At 41.2% G+C, this 16,398-nt stretch overlaps 1 protein-coding gene across 1 annotated transcript; it reads left to right on the forward strand.

The window, feature by feature from the left end:
* Positions 1-2,112: 2,112 nt before the first annotated feature.
* ccdc3b (coiled-coil domain containing 3b) lies at positions 2,113-15,824 on the forward strand. The gene is made up of 3 exons (XM_084349098.1): positions 2,113-2,789; positions 6,922-7,096; positions 13,617-15,824. Exons 1-3 carry the CDS (start codon positions 2,431-2,433, stop codon positions 13,908-13,910), a joined length of 828 nt encoding a protein of 275 aa, XP_084205224.1. The 5' UTR covers positions 2,113-2,430; the 3' UTR covers positions 13,911-15,824.
* Positions 15,825-16,398: the final 574 nt, after the last annotated feature.

Below are 16,398 nucleotides of genomic sequence, written 5' to 3' on the forward strand. Positions count from 1 at the left end.
ATTTTTTGTTTACTTGTGTTCAAAGATCTCACACAAGAGACCGGCCCGTCATTTCTCTCTCTAAACACATCCTGTAATTATGTAGCATATATAAAAAGAAACACGTGTTAATAGAAAAGAAAAGAAAAGAAAAGAAAAGAAAAGAAAAGAAAAGAAAAAATAAGAAAAGAAAAGAAAAGAAAAGAAAAGGAGAAAAAAATTGCGAACGCTAAAGTTGAACTCTTAGTCGGCCTGTAAAGAAAAAACATCTGAGCCCTTAAGTGGAAGAATACTGAAGTACTTTAAAGACATAATAAAACTATAAAAATATAAATAGAGTGTGAATGAAAACAACCAGGAAACAAAAGCCACCCTGGCGTCCTCTTTACATAATCTCTTTTAATCGATATTTGTACACGTGGACCTTGATTTATTGCAGGTGATATAGAGCCTAATAAAATGGAAACCAACTAAAGCAGTTTCAAATGTGAAATGTGTCTGGCAAGTGACTCTGGGTAGGAGTGTGTGTCAGGGATGAGAACAGCCAGGAAAAATAAGTGGGCACCGTCAGTGAGATGGAGGCCTTTAAATAGATGTGGAATGCCTTGGTCTGATAATTACTTAAGTATCCAAACTTACATAATAAAGGTCAAATTCCTGCTCAGTTTAGTGAGTCAAATTATATAACTAGATCGAGTTTGTTAAAATTCCGACTTGTTATCAGTCATAAAGATAGGGACAGGATATCTTAATATGAGAATTTTGTCCTTGTAATCACTTGTAAAAACACACAACTAATATGCTACTTGAATTATAACTCAAACAGACATAAGTTTGGAACTTAGGTTGGTAAACTCAGTATCCTCTTTTAAATCACTTCTCAAAACACACTTTTACAGGAAGGCCCATTACAGTAAAACAGTTTACTTCCTATCCCTGTTCTATCACCTATTTTACCTGTTTTTACACTGTTTTATCAGATCCTATACTCTGTTTTTTTTCTTTATACACTGTTTTATCAGGTCTTATGTTGTTTTTATATGTGTTTTTATGGCTTTATTATTTCATCTTGTTCTGTAAAGCACTTTGTAACTGTGTTTTTGTTGTTTGCTTAAAATGCCAGAACACAAGATTGTCTATGAAGACGTTGAAAAAGTCGAGCTAGCCAGGAGTCGAACCTAGAATCTTCTGATCCGTAGTCAGACGCGTTATCCATTGCGCCACTAGCCCACAAGGTCCAACTCGGCCTGCATCCCAGAGTCTTGGCTCACAGGTTCAGTTTCCCCAAGGTGCAATTACATCAGTCTTTTTTTGTCCTTGTGTTCAAAGATCTCACACAAGAGACCGGCCCGCCATTTCTCTCTCTGAAGACATCTTGTAAATATGTAACATGTATAAAAGGGAACACGTGTTAATAGAAAAGAAAAGAAAAGAAAAGAAAAGAAAAGAAAACATGAACTAATGTTCTCCTCCTGTCTGTACCTGTCTTTCTAAGGAAAACCAGCATCTGTGCTGAGACCTGTCATGGAAGGAAGAATGAAGTAATCATCAGCCAACAAGGAAACAAAAGCCATCCCGGCTATCTCTTCAGTGTTATCTGTACAAGTGAATCTTGAGTTATTGCAGGTGATATAGAGCCTAATAAAATATAGGTGGTGAGGTGATGCATTTGATGAGTTGACATGACGAACTATGCCGTCAGTTGTGATTCAGCGTAAGTGTCATGTTTCTGTGATGTTGATGAAAAAGTCGAGCTAGCCAGGAGTCGAACCTAGAATCTTCTGATCCGTAGTCAGACGCGTTATCCATTGCGCCACTAGCCCGATGACATAACTCTTTATCATATTTCCAACTATATTGACTCTCAGGTATCAGCTCTATCAACAAAGTGGTTGTAACTTCTAAAGACACCCCTGAAAAGTCTATTTGTATTCGGTAGTTTATAGTCCAGAGGACAGACAGAGGAAGGCTACCCGCCTTGTGTCCTTGCATTGCGTCGCTAGAGGGCGCCACTGATCTGTCCCTACATTTTAATTCTAACATCAGTCTTGTATTGGCTTGCTGAGAGTTCAAATGTGTTATTTGGTGCCTTAAATGCCACCCAGTCTCTTTGGAGCACGCAGGCCTGAGTGCACATGTTTCATTCGCTCCTCCTGGTCTCATTTCAAAGGTGAGAGGCAGAGTTTCTGCAGGGGATGCTGGTGTGATCGGGCTGAGCCTCTGATCGCAGGTATTGTGGCTGGAGGAGGGAGCACAGGGAGAGAAGTTACCAACAGTCTTCAAAAAGTCTTAAACTGACTTATTGTGATTATCAGTAGGGTGAAGACTGGTGGAAGTATGTGCATGCTGTGAGAGCCCTGCAGCTTTTTTCCCTTTTTTTTTCTTCCTGATTTCATCCATCATCCATCGGTGCGCCTCTCTGACCCACAGTCGTCTCCTCTCTGCCGGATCATGTGGATTATTTTGGCGTTTATTCTGGCAGTGGCCGGTCCTGGTGGGAGCAGGGGCTGCCAGCTGCCCCACGACTGGAGACCGCAGACAGAAGCGTGCCGTGCCGAGCTGGCGCAGATCATAGTCTATGCCAAGGTGTTGGCACTGCACAAGGAGTCTTACAGTGTGTATAACTACCTGCCCTGGCAGTACGACACCGACCTGTTCTTCTCCGCCGAGATCGAGCTGCTGTGCGACCAGGCGTGGGGCAGCATGCTGGAGGTCCCCGCCGGCTCCAGGTTTAATGTCACCGGCCTGGGCTACTTCCCCTGCTTCTCCTACAGTGTCACCCAAAACAACAACTACTACTTCTTTCTAAGGTGAGAGTACTGCAAAAAAAGAAGTTATCACCGCAGTTTTATTTGCCCCCCTTCAGGATGAGAGGAGAGCCAGTCAGTCCTCCTAACTACCACCTCATGCATCGTAAAGTTCTCAGGAAAAAATACTTTTTATAGATTGATTTCCAACAAAATAATAAGCTTTTCATTAGGGCTGCAGAGAGATTTATGTCCTGTTATAAATGTGCTTTTGTCAGACCCTCTTGCACCCTCTTGCCTTAATAAGTTTTTGCAGCTACAACAATAATCCTCTTTTTGATGCAAATCAGACATTTTCTATTCCAGATAGAAACTAGATAGATACTGCTTGGGAAAAAAAAGTGTGTGCTTGTGAAGCTCATAAAGTCAGCCAATGAAGATGACAGCACTGCCTCTCTTTTATTGGAATGAATAGCCAAAAGTTCATGTGTCATGAGATTTGACAATAACAGATTGCGAAAGGAAATGACATGCTTCGATGTCTGTGAATGTGGGAAACAACGGGGTAAGTAATGTTTGGCATGTGATGTGAAGTTGTCTTTGGCAAAGCAAAATGCTCATTTTCACATACAAACGGTGGAGCTCCAGCATCACTCCCTCCTGCTCACTTGAGATATCCGGCGAGTATAGTCGATTCGTCTCCTCCATCAGGATCTCAAATGCACAATTTATCCTTATTTTATCTATTATGGATTTGACCATGAGGTATGAGACTGTGCTGTCCAGCCTCACAGTGAGACACCTGATTACGTCATCATCGGCTCCACTATCTGACCCCTTGAGCTCTGGGCCTCTTTGACACAGTGTACACATCTATCAGAGTTAGATACTTAAGCCGGAAGAGAGAAGTTCAATTGGTTAAGTGGCTGCTAACCACTGGGGAATCACTGAAAAGGCCATTAAGAATCATCTCGACAGAATATTAGTGACATTTGAAGCAGCGGTGGACTCGGCATGTTTGAGGGGCAGGGGCGAAAAAGCAAAACAAAAAGGGCACCAGCTGTGTGCAGTGGGCCAGAAAGTCATGATATACCCCAGAGGTCAGGATTGTCATGTGTTATCTACCATAGGGGCATCCACAAGGGCACTAAATTTGAGGGTTCCCCACTGCATACAGCCCTTTTTATTTTTTGCGCCTGCCCCTCAAACATCCTGAGTCCGCCACTGCATATGATTTCCGAATAATAAACAGATAAACTGAAAATACAGTCTGCCCAGTGTAGATCTGTTTAATCCGATCCTGGTTGCCGTATTGTATGTGCCTTAACCGATTGTCCTCCAGGACACCCCAGTAATGTGTTTCATATGACTATGATATAAAATCCACCTCCTCTTTGTGTCTGGCCCGACTCTCCAATGAAAACCAGTCAGACCTGTGCAGAATCTGTCATGAAAGGCAGTAAAGAGGGCCGAATCAGTCGTCACAAGCGGAGGACTGGCACCTTCCTCGCACATTCTCTTTTAATCAGCATCTGTCTGCTTGAATCCAATATATTAATAATATGTTGAACAACCTGCCAAACGTTCTGCTCAGATTTCAAAAACGTATGTGGCAGGTTAATTCTTAAATGTCTGTGTTGCACAGAAACAACAGTGTTACTCAGGAAACGTCGATTGCATTCCAGCCAGCAGTGTAATTACAGAGCCAGACATTTCCCAACAGCTTGGAGGTAAACCTACATATCGGCACGCTAACTATCCGTAGGACCACCTTTTGTCCTGCTGAAGCCCACCAGTTTGCCACTCGATGAAGGGAACGTGCGCTGACAGGCCCGAGCGATATTTCTCTCGTATTCTGCTTTTTCTGTCAAACAGATGAAGACTTTGATATTCACATGGGGGCACTGAAACGCATTCCTGAAGTGTAATGTTTGGCTGTCCCATATGAGGGTCTGCAGCCGGGCCAACCACAATAGTATTCTTTACAGCACATGTTACACATCATATGCACAGAGTCACACTCACATGTGTGGTTGGGTTTTGCTGCTGGCTTAAAGATGAAGGGACCTCAAAGATGATATCACAGGTTTTTGTTTGCTAATTACACCTCCAGGGATGACTTCGCTGTCCCCCCGTTGTGATGCTGAAAACATCCGGACGTTATCCCTATAATCTGTCTGGCGACCACCATCGGAATCTTCCTGAAGCTGGAGTCACAACAGAGCTCTGTTTAAACGCAGACTTGATTATAATTAAGAAGCAACAATTGCTCCTTTAAACCGAAGCAGTAATCTTTCTCAGTGTTTACCGAGGATGTGATGGAGAGAGCCAGCCCCCCCTGAAAAATGCTCACACACATTTTCCTTTGCAAAAGGCTTCATCCCACAAAGGATGCAGACCTATAGGAAAGAAAACAAAGCTCAGATGGGTAATAAATATTGTTTTAATGATTAATGAGTTTGCTATGCTCTGTTTTTTTTCTTTTTTTACCAAGGATTTTCAACATTGTCAAGTGCTCTTGTGGCCTGTTACTTTAATTTCATGCCAATTAATCATTCCAGTGTGTGTTATATGTGAGATGAAAATAATGAGATCTGGGTACTGCAGTCACTTTTTGCCGAGGGTTACATGAAAAGATGGATACCTTTGTCATCTGTCTGGTAAATATAACTCTACAGCCAGCCTAGCAGTTGATTAGCTTAGCTTAGCATAGCAGAAAGACTGGAAATAGGGGAACACAGCTAGCGTGACCATTGTTTTTACATTGAATTTGTTCATTAGTAAGCTTTAGTCATGCTGGTAAGGGGATTTTGTTACCTTTGGACAGAGCCAGGTTAGCCGTTTCCGTTGTTTCTGTTATTTATGCAAAGATAAGCTGAACATCTGCAGCAAGTGGAGAAGAAAGGTTGAACCATTCTTTCCATTTGAACTTCTGGTATTGAACTTCACAGAGATGTATCACAATCGTTTTCTATGCGTCTGTAATGCTAAGCTAAGGCTAGTAGGCTCCTTTTCACAACAAAAGTGCTGTTTGCCTTTACCCGGTGTGTTATTCGACACTAAAACACCCAAATTTTCTTTGCTGAAAAAAATAAATAAATGTAGCTAATCAAATAGTGTTTGCTTGTCCTGCTCTGTAGCTGTCCTGCTAACATGAGACCCCCCCCCCCCCCGTCACAAACCTAAAACAGACCAGTGTAGCTGTGTCTGCTCTGCAACACCATGACCCAGAAATTTTACGAACAAGCAAAAACTGAATGGTTCTCATTGCAGTCTCCAGCGGACGTCTATTTCCTGTTATAAGAGCCCCAACACCACTGTCTCGGCCCAAAAATAGTCTCTCCTATCAATTATGTGGATAAGCTCCCAGGACAGAGCAAATCAGAGGCTAGCATGGAGAAAAATGCAACTGAGGATCTCCCTCAGGAGCTTTAAATGAGACGGATTGAGTGTGCTGCCTGAGCCACATACTGTAAAACCTTCAGTGCTTCAAGATTTTTAACTTCTTTGTCAAAAGAACCAAAAACCAAACCTAAAAGGAGATGAAACCAAAAATCGCTCAAAATTAAGTTAGCATGTGTTGCATTTGTACTTGTTTCATGTATAAAAAAATGTTTTTAAAAAGAGTTTATGTCACTATTGTTATGCTCAGTTCATTTATTCCGTCTCTTTATTTATGTTTCCATCATGAAGTCCATTTCCCTCTGACCTCCTGGTCGATGTGCTTACATCTGACCTTTGACCTCTGTTAAAGCAAAACATCAGCATTTTTGTGCTCTCTCAACACGCACACACACACACACACACACACACACACACACACACACACACACACACACACACGCACACAGAGTCTCTGATAGGGACAACCAAGCTTTTTAAATCCCTTGAGGGATACAAGATGGACTCCAGATGTATGGAAACACGCTGCTTCAAGACTTCCTCCCTCACACTTCACAACGTAGCAGGAGATATGAAACATGCACAGTAAATGCCTTTGGCTTGTACTTTGCTGGCGTGACTTATCCACATAATGCTTGAATTTACATAAAAATAGACCTAGGTCTGTAAACAATTCTGCATGAATGTTTTTTTTTCCTCAGACATTTTTCTTACCTCAGCTGTTAGGTTATGTCTGTGAACTTTTCAGGATAAACACAACCTCTTTTTGTGTCTGTTTGCCTCTGTTTTGCAGGATGGATGAGAACTACAACATTGTCCCTCATGGAGTGAACTTCCAGGACCCCATCTTCCCCGACACTGCAGAAATGCACCGCACGTTCGCCAGCCTTTTCCAGTTTTCCAACTGCACGCCTGGCACTCAGGTCCACAGCTACAGCCCGGAGTGGGAGGCTCAGGAGGACAGCAGGGTATGTAGCCCATCACAACCACAACCACAAGCTTCCTGGTGTTGACAAAATGTTCCTCTTCCAAAATGTCTCTCTCACACTCACTTAGTGATAAGGACATCTATTTTGATTCAGCCGTTGCATACGTATAGTGGGAGCACAAATTACTTTGTAAAAACAGCTTCAGAGCCCAAAGTATTATTGTGTAAACATAAAGGGTTCAGTGTTGGATCCTGGTGTTTTCAGAGGCATACTATGAAGACACTTCATTTCCTGAGGTTTTTGCTTGAAAAAGAAACTCCCCATATTTAAAGGAAAAAATGGACTTCAAAAAACATTATTTTTGCCAACTCTCTAGCAAACCATTTTGTTGTGTAATGGAGATTTTATTTATTCCACATGACGAGAGCCCTAACATAGTGAGGTTGACCAATAGTGTTTTTTTAAAGTCCTATATAATAATGATAGTTTGGAGCAGGAAAAAGATGATAGCCAGCTGGTATAACCCCCCCACCCCCAACTCACTGTCAGAAATGAACAATCTTTGACTTCATTAGAAAAATGGATAACTGTTGAACTGAACATCCAAGTCAATGTAATCAGTACCTAAATAAATGTTTGAATCTGTGCTGTACCTCCAAGCGGAAACCTCCGGGGCTGAAAAATGAAGCCAGCGTGGAAGTATGACTGACAGATAGCCGCTGCCCGCTCCGACGCTTCCCCTCAGCTTATTTGAGTCACTGATCCGGACCTCAAGGGCGCATTTGTGTTGTTGGAGCCTTTTGGACAATTTTTAATGCGCATATGAGAGAAATAATATGGCTTGCTGCGCGGTTAATTGGACTAACAGATCGGAACGGAGGGAACGAAAATGGTGCTTTGGATTAACAAGCAACCCTGTTGACACTAAACTGCAGAGAGCTGCCGGAGCTGGTGAGCTCTGGCGTTGACAGCCGTGGTTAGTGCTGCTCTGGTCAGACACAAAACTGAACACACACACAGACACACTTTGTGACGGTTGTGGCTCGCCATCTTGTGGGTAATAAACAACAAGGTATTCTGGCCATTTCGGGGTGAATAAACGGGCAGTCAAACTGGCGCAAGTAACTTGAACAAACACAAATGATCCCGCAATCAAAGTTATGTGAATAACGTTAGCTAAATTTTGCTAATCTGCATGTTTGAACACAGATAACTTTCTAGCCTTAGCCTTTGATTAGCCGGGAGTTAGCGATGGTTGATACCACCCACCTATGGGTGATGTAACAGTGGCTCTGTTCTCTATTTTTACAGTCAGTGTGTTTTCTTCTCCCGTCTGACTGATGGAAGAAGTGCAGCCATTAGCCCCTAAATGAGTTCTGCTGATACCAGCTTTGTAAAATGCCCTATTGGAGCCGATTAATTGGCCAAACTATTGAAAAGAAAGAATGACTCAGACTTTCAGCTCCAGGTCACACTCTCATGTCACCATTTAATTGAAGAAAGCTCATTTTTACCAAAACCCAAATGACAAACACCTGGTGCTCCTTGACTCTGTAAGTTTCCTGCATGCCGTCCCAGCGTCCATGTGACGGTACCTAAATGGTTTCCAGTCACTCACCGCTGCTTTATCCCCTCTAATGAATCCAAACCTTTGGTGTAATCCCCTTTGATTTTGGTCAGTCCTCTTCTGTCTGTTTCTAATCATTTGCTGACTACTCATAAAAGCAAAAATCTGCCATGGGAAAGATAATGAGAAAGAAAACATGGTTTGTATTTCCATTAAACTTAAACTTCTGGGTCAGGCCTGTGATTATAATTACAGAGGAACATTAAGATATCAGCGCTGCTTTCTTACATCATTCCCCTGATTAGATTTCCTCCAAGTAAAATCAAAACAGACATTGTTTTTACTGTTACTGCTCAACCATTGTTTGGACAACTGACCCAAACTCACATCAGGACAGATAACAAATTATAATCCAGTATCAACCAAAGTAAATCAAATGTCATGCACCCATCTTAAGATTTCACACCAAACAGTATCAGCTATAAAAACATTATTTTAACAAGTAAAAAAGCGTTTTTCCCACAGTTTTATATTCCTAACAAAACCCTTTAAACTCTACCCTGACTTGATGTGCGGACTCCACAAGATTTCAACTTTAGTTAACACGGTCTAATTAAAATTTTCCTTTTCATGTTCAGACATCCATCTGTTTTTCCTTGCAAAGATTTCAAACATGTCTCCTCTGAGACTGAAAAATACGCTGAGAGAAGGCTTTGGTCCTGCATAACACATAAACCCCTTTGTTTTGTCCATGCTGCAGTCGTGTTTGGATGACATCAGAGTTGATAAAATCCTGCTGGGCACTGACGGGGTGCCACATGGATCCATTTTGGTGATGTGGAGTTTGAAAGTCGTGGGTGTTTTCACAGGCGCGAAGGGTCTTATGAAAGTGATATGTTGCAGAGTTGCAAGTTAAATCAGTGTTTTGACCTTTCAAAGAAATAATATGTAGGAATTCTGCATTAACATGTCTAAAAACAACTTGTCCTATATATATTTTTTTGAGTTGTGTAATTACATTATCCCATATGTTTCCAGCAACGTTCAAACCCAGAGAAATCCACAAGTTTACTCAAGGTAACGGTGCGTTTCATTTGGTTGCTTGTCGCTACTTCCAGGATAAGGAAGTCAGAGAACAGGATCAGCATAATTTGTGTTTATTCGCCTTACTTGTGCAGTGTTTATCCGCCCCAAACACTCAGATTAGTTTACTTACATTAAACATACGGTAACGTTAGCAAACAACTGAACCCACAGAGTGAGTCTTTAAATTCTCGTCAGAAGAAAGATGCTGCTCTGTAGTCTGGTCTGTATGGCGTTTAAAAAACGGTCAACTGTTTTGTCCACAGGAGCCACAGGAATCAGCAAAAAGTAGCTTTAAGCACTTCAAGTTTGTCTCGTTTATCTCTTTAAACACTGCTCTTGACAACATATGTTTGTATTTCATGCAAATAAAACAGTATGTGTGTTGTTTTTGTGAGATGAAGATGATAATAACTTGCATATTTCCTTTCACACTCTTTAATATTGAGAACATCGCAGCATACAAATACCCTGGCATCTGGCTTGACTTTTCTGAGTTTTCTTCTGCATTATGGAGATGTGATTCATTGATCTGCTGATATGACCATTCATGAGCCCTTATCATCTGTTTAAACTTTCACTCCTAATGTTTATGTCTGGAGGTAATTCAAATACTCACTACTGCATTTTATATGATAAATGAGATCATTTTCTTTCCAGATGTAGTAACCACTGGTACGTATTTATCTACGAAACCCTTGTTGGAGAATCGCCATCTCATATCTCATCGTGTTGCTCTGGACTTCTGGCCCATACTTAACCTGCCCAAATGACTGGTTCATGCTTATGAAACAATATATCTGAGCTCGTGTAGGAAAGACTGCTTTTATCGTTAGTACAGTGGTCTCACTCATTCAATAATTTGCAACGTCATCTAAAATTCAAACCTCTTATACCAATCTGTAACTCTTAAATCCATGTGTAACCTGTATCATCTATCATTCTGTTCTCTTTGTCTGTTGTTCTTATTTCAATTAACAATGTAAATGTAATCAGCAATATAATTAGTATATGTAACATGCTCTTTAACCAAGCTACTTTATAAATCTCTAACGCAGACATGTGGTACAAGAAAGTCTTCATTCTTGCCACTGCCCTTACACTGCATTGGTATAATACAACTTTAACTCAAGACCGTATGAAAAACGTATGACCACAGGTGAAGTTGGAACAAAGATTGACTGGTAAATCCAAAGCTTTGCCTTCCGGCTCAGCTCCCTCTTCACCCATTACTGCTGACGCCACGCCAGTCTGCCTGTGGATCTCACGCTCCATGTTAACCTCACTCATGAACAGAAACCCAGAGATACTTGACTCCTTCACTTGGGGCAGCAACTCACTCCCAACCCAGAGGGAGCAATCAGATGTTTCCGGCAGGGAACCATGGCCTCAGACTTGGAGGTGCTGACTCTCATCCCAGTCGCTTCAGTGTGTGCTGAAGGTTACGGTCTGATGAAGTCAACAGAACCACACCATCTGCCAAGAGCAGGGAAGCTATTCTGAGGTCCCCAAACTGTGGTTCGGGGCTCCAATCGAGATGCCTCTGGGGCACCTTCCTTTGAAGGTTTTCTGGCCAACTGGGAGGAGTCCCTGGGGAAGACCCTGAACATGCTGGAGAGATTATATACTTCATCTGGCTTGGGAAAGCCTTGGGATCCCTCAGGAGGAGCTGGAAAACATGGTTGGGGAGACGGACGGCAGGACTACCATGGATGGATGGATGGATGGACCTTTCTTTCTTGTCTCCTGGTTTTAAAGTCCACATCACATTAGTCATCTAATTATCATGTGAATTTGAGCTGAACTTTTGAGATGTTGCGAAAAAGACAAAAAAAGAAAATGCAAATCAGGCGCATCAACTGGATTTGAAATAGACTAAAATATGCAAAGTGTTATGTTGTCAGAAGTTCTCAATTATAGGCATCGTTATACATGACGAGGAAGAAGAAGAGGAAGAAACAAAACCAGTTTGGGATTGTGGGAATTGATCTAGTGAAATTGAAGATATTTTCTCGTACGGGGCCATTTCCATCAACCTTTACTAATGCTGTTCTTCAAAACTGTGTATAAAAATCAGTTGACAGAAAGACAGCCATTAGTAAGGCTAAAAAGCTTATCGTTTGCAAAATATGCCCACCTCTCAGAGGCAGCTTTATATTGTATGTATGTCTGTCTCAGTCTCGGCTCCAGACTTTTCAAGGGCAATTACCTTGAAATTAGCCTGAAACAATGCTGTACATGTGGACGTAGGAACAAGCTGAAGGTGTCTTGTGTTAAGTCACACCTGAATGCACAGAGAAGTGATGTGCCATTTTACACCCACTGCTTTACATAACCAGGTTGTTCTGCTTCAGAACTTATCCTTTGCATTATAAAGTTTCATACCGCTTTCAGATCCCTTATGGCACATAAGTAGGAGCACATGGGAAAAATCCACAGCTAGTATTACAGCGGATAATGTACAAACCAGTGATGTGGGGCGGCAGCCAGCAGCGCATTTTTAACATTTCCTCAAAACCCTCAGCGGTTGTTATCTGATGGCAGGGAATATACATCAGTGTTTCACGCTGGCCCATGTGGAAGCATTAGGATCTGTGAAGGAAATCCACACTCAGGCAGACAGGCATGCAGTCAGAGGCAGCTGGAGGTAATTTTTTCACCTATGAAAAGTCCGGGCCTTTGTATCATCTGTCAAAGGATTGCAGTGGCGTCGCACTGAAACAGACGGAACATGTTGTGTAACCATTTTCCTTACCTTAAAGATTCATCTTGGTCCCTAACTGGAGAAACAGCGTGTTATTTTTGGCTTTCATAAATTGTCTGTTACATAAGGAGCAGGGCATTCAATAAAACGGTAGCTGTCAAAGCCTTTCGATAAATTTCCACAAAGTGTTCCACAGTTAGAAAGGCATAATCACAAAAATACTCAATGATTAATTTCTTGACTTTTTCCTTTCACTATTCTTTGCTAAAAGCTGCCAAAAATCGTCTATTTTTTGACTCACTCGCACACAAACAGTGCAATATTCTTGAAGACATACGAGGTGTTGTCACTGGTTGTCGACACAGAGAGCAAGCCAGAAGAGTTCTCTCATTTGACCTGTCCAGAGGCGATCGAGCATCAAAAGCAGCAGGTCTGTCTGGTGCCACGTCATAAATGTTATGAAAACATATTACATCTGACACTAGCACCTTTAGCATGGGGTAAACATTCAAATGAAGTGCAAGAGGAAAGTCTGTTTGGAAAATTGGAGAATATATGATGAAGTCTGGTGCCCCGCAGTCAATCACATGTTGGCCTGAAGTGCACTTAAAGGAGAACTGTTGTGCGTTTTAGCTTTTTTCCTTTCCTTCAGTGTTTTATATAGGTTCTTGTACATGTAAGAGATCTTGAAAGTTGAAAAGATAAGAGTTCGTATCAACAAGACCTCTCTCCTTAAGTGCTCGAAACGCCTAATTTTTGTAGTCCCGCCTTTAATTCACAATATGTCACCCTTCACCATGTTTCATGTTAGCATAATTTCTGCCTAGCAGCTAGTTTGGCAGGTAAGAACTAATTCAGCACAGCTGCTCTGTTGTTGTTAGCCCTGCTGGCTCAGGTGTGCGTGAGCTGACCAATAAGAGCAGAGCAGGTGGGGCCTTAAAGAGACAGGAACTAAAACAGAGCGTTACAGCAGAGGGGGGATACAGAGATGCGTCACTGGACTGTACGAGAAAACTGATGCGTTTTTGAGCATTTAAGCATTACTATTATTATTCTTGTAGTAACCCAAAATAAAATGATGAACCTGTAAATAAGCATATTGTCTCCTTTAATCAAGTGCTCCCATGCTTTTCTTGATATTTCAAATGTTTTTTTTTACTGTAAAAAATTGAAATGAACAAACTTATATCTCATCCTCTTAACAGTTGCTGTGCTCAGCAGTCCAGAAGGCTCTGTTTGAGGAGGAGGAGCGCGTCAGGACTCTCTCCCAGCAGGTGCGTTCCTTGGAGAAAGCCAACGATCACCTGAGGGAAAAGGTGAAGAACATGAAGCGTCAGCTGCGCCAGGCCCAACGAGAAACAACCAAGGAGCAACAGACCCTCAACCTCAAACAGCTCTACGAGCCGAAGACGTCCCAAACCCACCCGGATCAGGACACTAACCAGGACCTGAAGAACAAGCCACTTAAAAAGGTCCTCTCCAAGAGGCTAAAAAAATAGAGTTGTTTGCTTTTTTAGTTTTGTGCAAAACCAAAATTTGCTCACTTTGAAGCACCAAAGACAGCAAAGTGAGAGGGAGTGTGAGAAAAGCTGTTCATTTAGAACAAGATGGACTTTCTTTGTAATTTCATAACATTCTTCATGTCTTCAACCTTCTTAATAAGCTTATTTCTAGAGGAACGTAACTTCACAACCAAATGTGGAAGCTTTGTTGGTCCAACAAAATACAGTTGTTTTAGTTAGCGGTAAAATTGACCTGTGTCATTGAGACTGTCAACCACAAAGAGGCCATTCATGCCTATTTACATCCTTATACTTCTCAGAGATGTGTGTGTGTGTGTGTGTGTGTGTGTGTGTGTGTGTGTGTGTGTGTGTGTTTTGTGTGTGTGTGTGTGTGTGTGTGTGTGTTGGGAGTTGAGGGCTCTCACTTGACTTATATTGAGGCCCCAGATGAACTAAAGTGAAGGATTAACTGCCTCTGAGATAAGGAAGAGATCTTTATCTAAATCCCCTCAACTCTTATTTCACCCCATTAGTCTAATATGATCATTGTCTCCTATCTTAACTCCAAAACTGTTACTTTTATCTTTTGTTAGTTTAATTCAGTGGCAGCACAAAGCCTTTTTCCAAACCTTGGGCCGAGCTCATAGCTGGTGGATGCACTGTTGAACGATATGTGGACAATGTTAAAGCATTTAAAATGTATTATCATGCTTTTTTTCTGTGCTGGACACATTATGCATTGTATGATTATTAGATTTGTTGCTTACTTCTGAAATACTATCTTCAAATGCTCCAAACCAACCCGTTGTCTTTTGAGAGTCCACATTTGGACAAGTTTGTCCTTTACCGTTAAATAGTATGAAAGGTACAGGCTGTGAGCTTTAAAAAATACACAATTCTCTGACAGGGAGCAGCTAAAGTTTTAAAAGCAATAGCTAACGTTTCATCACATCATTTTTTTCTACCTTTGCCTGCTTTTCATTCACATGTTTGATCTATTTATACCCAAGAAACTATCCCAAAGTTGAGAAGAATGACGACATTCTTTAAATTCAGTGAATTGTTTCCTGTGGGTGCATTTCTATGCAAATTGTACTCGGTGACAGTGTAAGTTTTGTATTTGAAAACAGGGTGCTGAGCACTCATTAAAGGATAAGTTCACCTTAAAATGAGAGTTCATTCACTATCTACTCGCTCCGATGTGGATCCACAAAACACTTCTGGAGCTTCACAGCAAAACAGTGTTGCAGCTTTCTCTTAAACAACTGAAGTAGATGGGGACTTGTTTTAAAATGTATAGAGATAACCAACAAAAACAACAACAAAAAAACACACAAAATGGCTCCATATAGCTCATCCGGTGTAATACAAGTTCAGGAAACCCTGAGATCCCAAATTGATTAACACCCTCGACGTATTGAGGAGCTTGAGCACCCACTTCAGATGGGTTGGCACTAACGTTTTTAGCTTGGCGGCTACAGGGAAGATTTTTTGCTTTAAAAAGGGTGTAAACAATGTTTTTCAAAATCAATTTGGGATCTCAGGGCTTCCCTGGACTTTGGTTATGCCAGACGAGCTATATGGAGCCATTTTATGTTTTTAGTTTTTTCCCATCTACTTCAGTTGTTAAGGAGAAAGCTGCAGCTGCAGTTTTGACTCCAAAACACCTGAGTTTCCATCGGCATGGGGATGAGTAGGTAATAATTGAATTTTCATTCTTAGGTGAATTTATCCTTTAAATTATCCAACAGGATTGGCTTTTTCTGTGTCAGAAATCAAAGTTTGCTTTTATTTTACATTTTCTCATTTTTTTGTGCTTTCTCTAAACTATAAACATCTGATTTGCTTTGCCGATAGCATTATCATTTGTGTTACAGTTATTGTGTTTTTTTAATGAATAAATGAACTTTTTACAACACTTCCTGTGTTTGAAGTGTATTTGATCTTCATAACATGCACATGTACTGTAAGTTACTTTTTAGATGGAATTACGATGAAATAAACATTTCAATATAGAAATTAAAAACAAAGATTATAGAGTTACAAAGCAGTTCTTAATATCCAGTCATCATAACGTCTAGCAATGCCGAATTTGTAGTCTGGCTGTGTTAAAGATGTTTTTAATATTTGTATCTTCTGCCTCACTGACTTCCCCCAGACTCGTCCTGTCCGATGTAGACAGATCATTTTAACTGTGTCTAGCCAAACACCAGAACAAAGGGACCACTGAGAGGGATATGCAAGTCAACGTCTCAAACCTCAATTGTAACATTTCCTGCTTTCTATGTATTTGAGTCAGAAATGATAAATGCTTCTTGGCATGCACAGTATGTTTAGTGTGATTCGCTGCTAATAAATCAAAAGTTTTCAAAGCACTGGTGCAAATTCAAAAGCATCATAAATCCTAAAAATAAATCGGCCCCATTTTGACCTCTCCCCCTTCGAGCTTTTGTACAGCGCAGTTTAAGTCCGGTGTGCTTACTGG

The sequence above is a fragment of the Pagrus pagrus genome (assembly GCF_965226575.1).
Source record: "Pagrus pagrus genome assembly, chromosome: 3".
Taxonomy (NCBI): domain Eukaryota; kingdom Metazoa; phylum Chordata; class Actinopteri; order Spariformes; family Sparidae; genus Pagrus; species Pagrus pagrus.

What these genes read in the sequence shown, in the direction of transcription:
- ccdc3b (XM_084349098.1), top strand. Translation starts at nt 2,431, where the DNA reads ATGTGGATTATTTTGGCGTTTATTCTGGCAGTGGCCGGTCCTGGTGGG. An exon ending in AACTACTACTTCTTTCTAAG is followed by an intron (nt 2,790 to 6,921) that starts GTGAGAGTACTG and finishes TCTGTTTTGCAG; the next exon opens with GATGGATGAGAACTACAACA. An exon ending in AGGCTCAGGAGGACAGCAGG is followed by an intron (nt 7,097 to 13,616) that starts GTATGTAGCCCA and finishes TCCTCTTAACAG; the next exon opens with TTGCTGTGCTCAGCAGTCCA.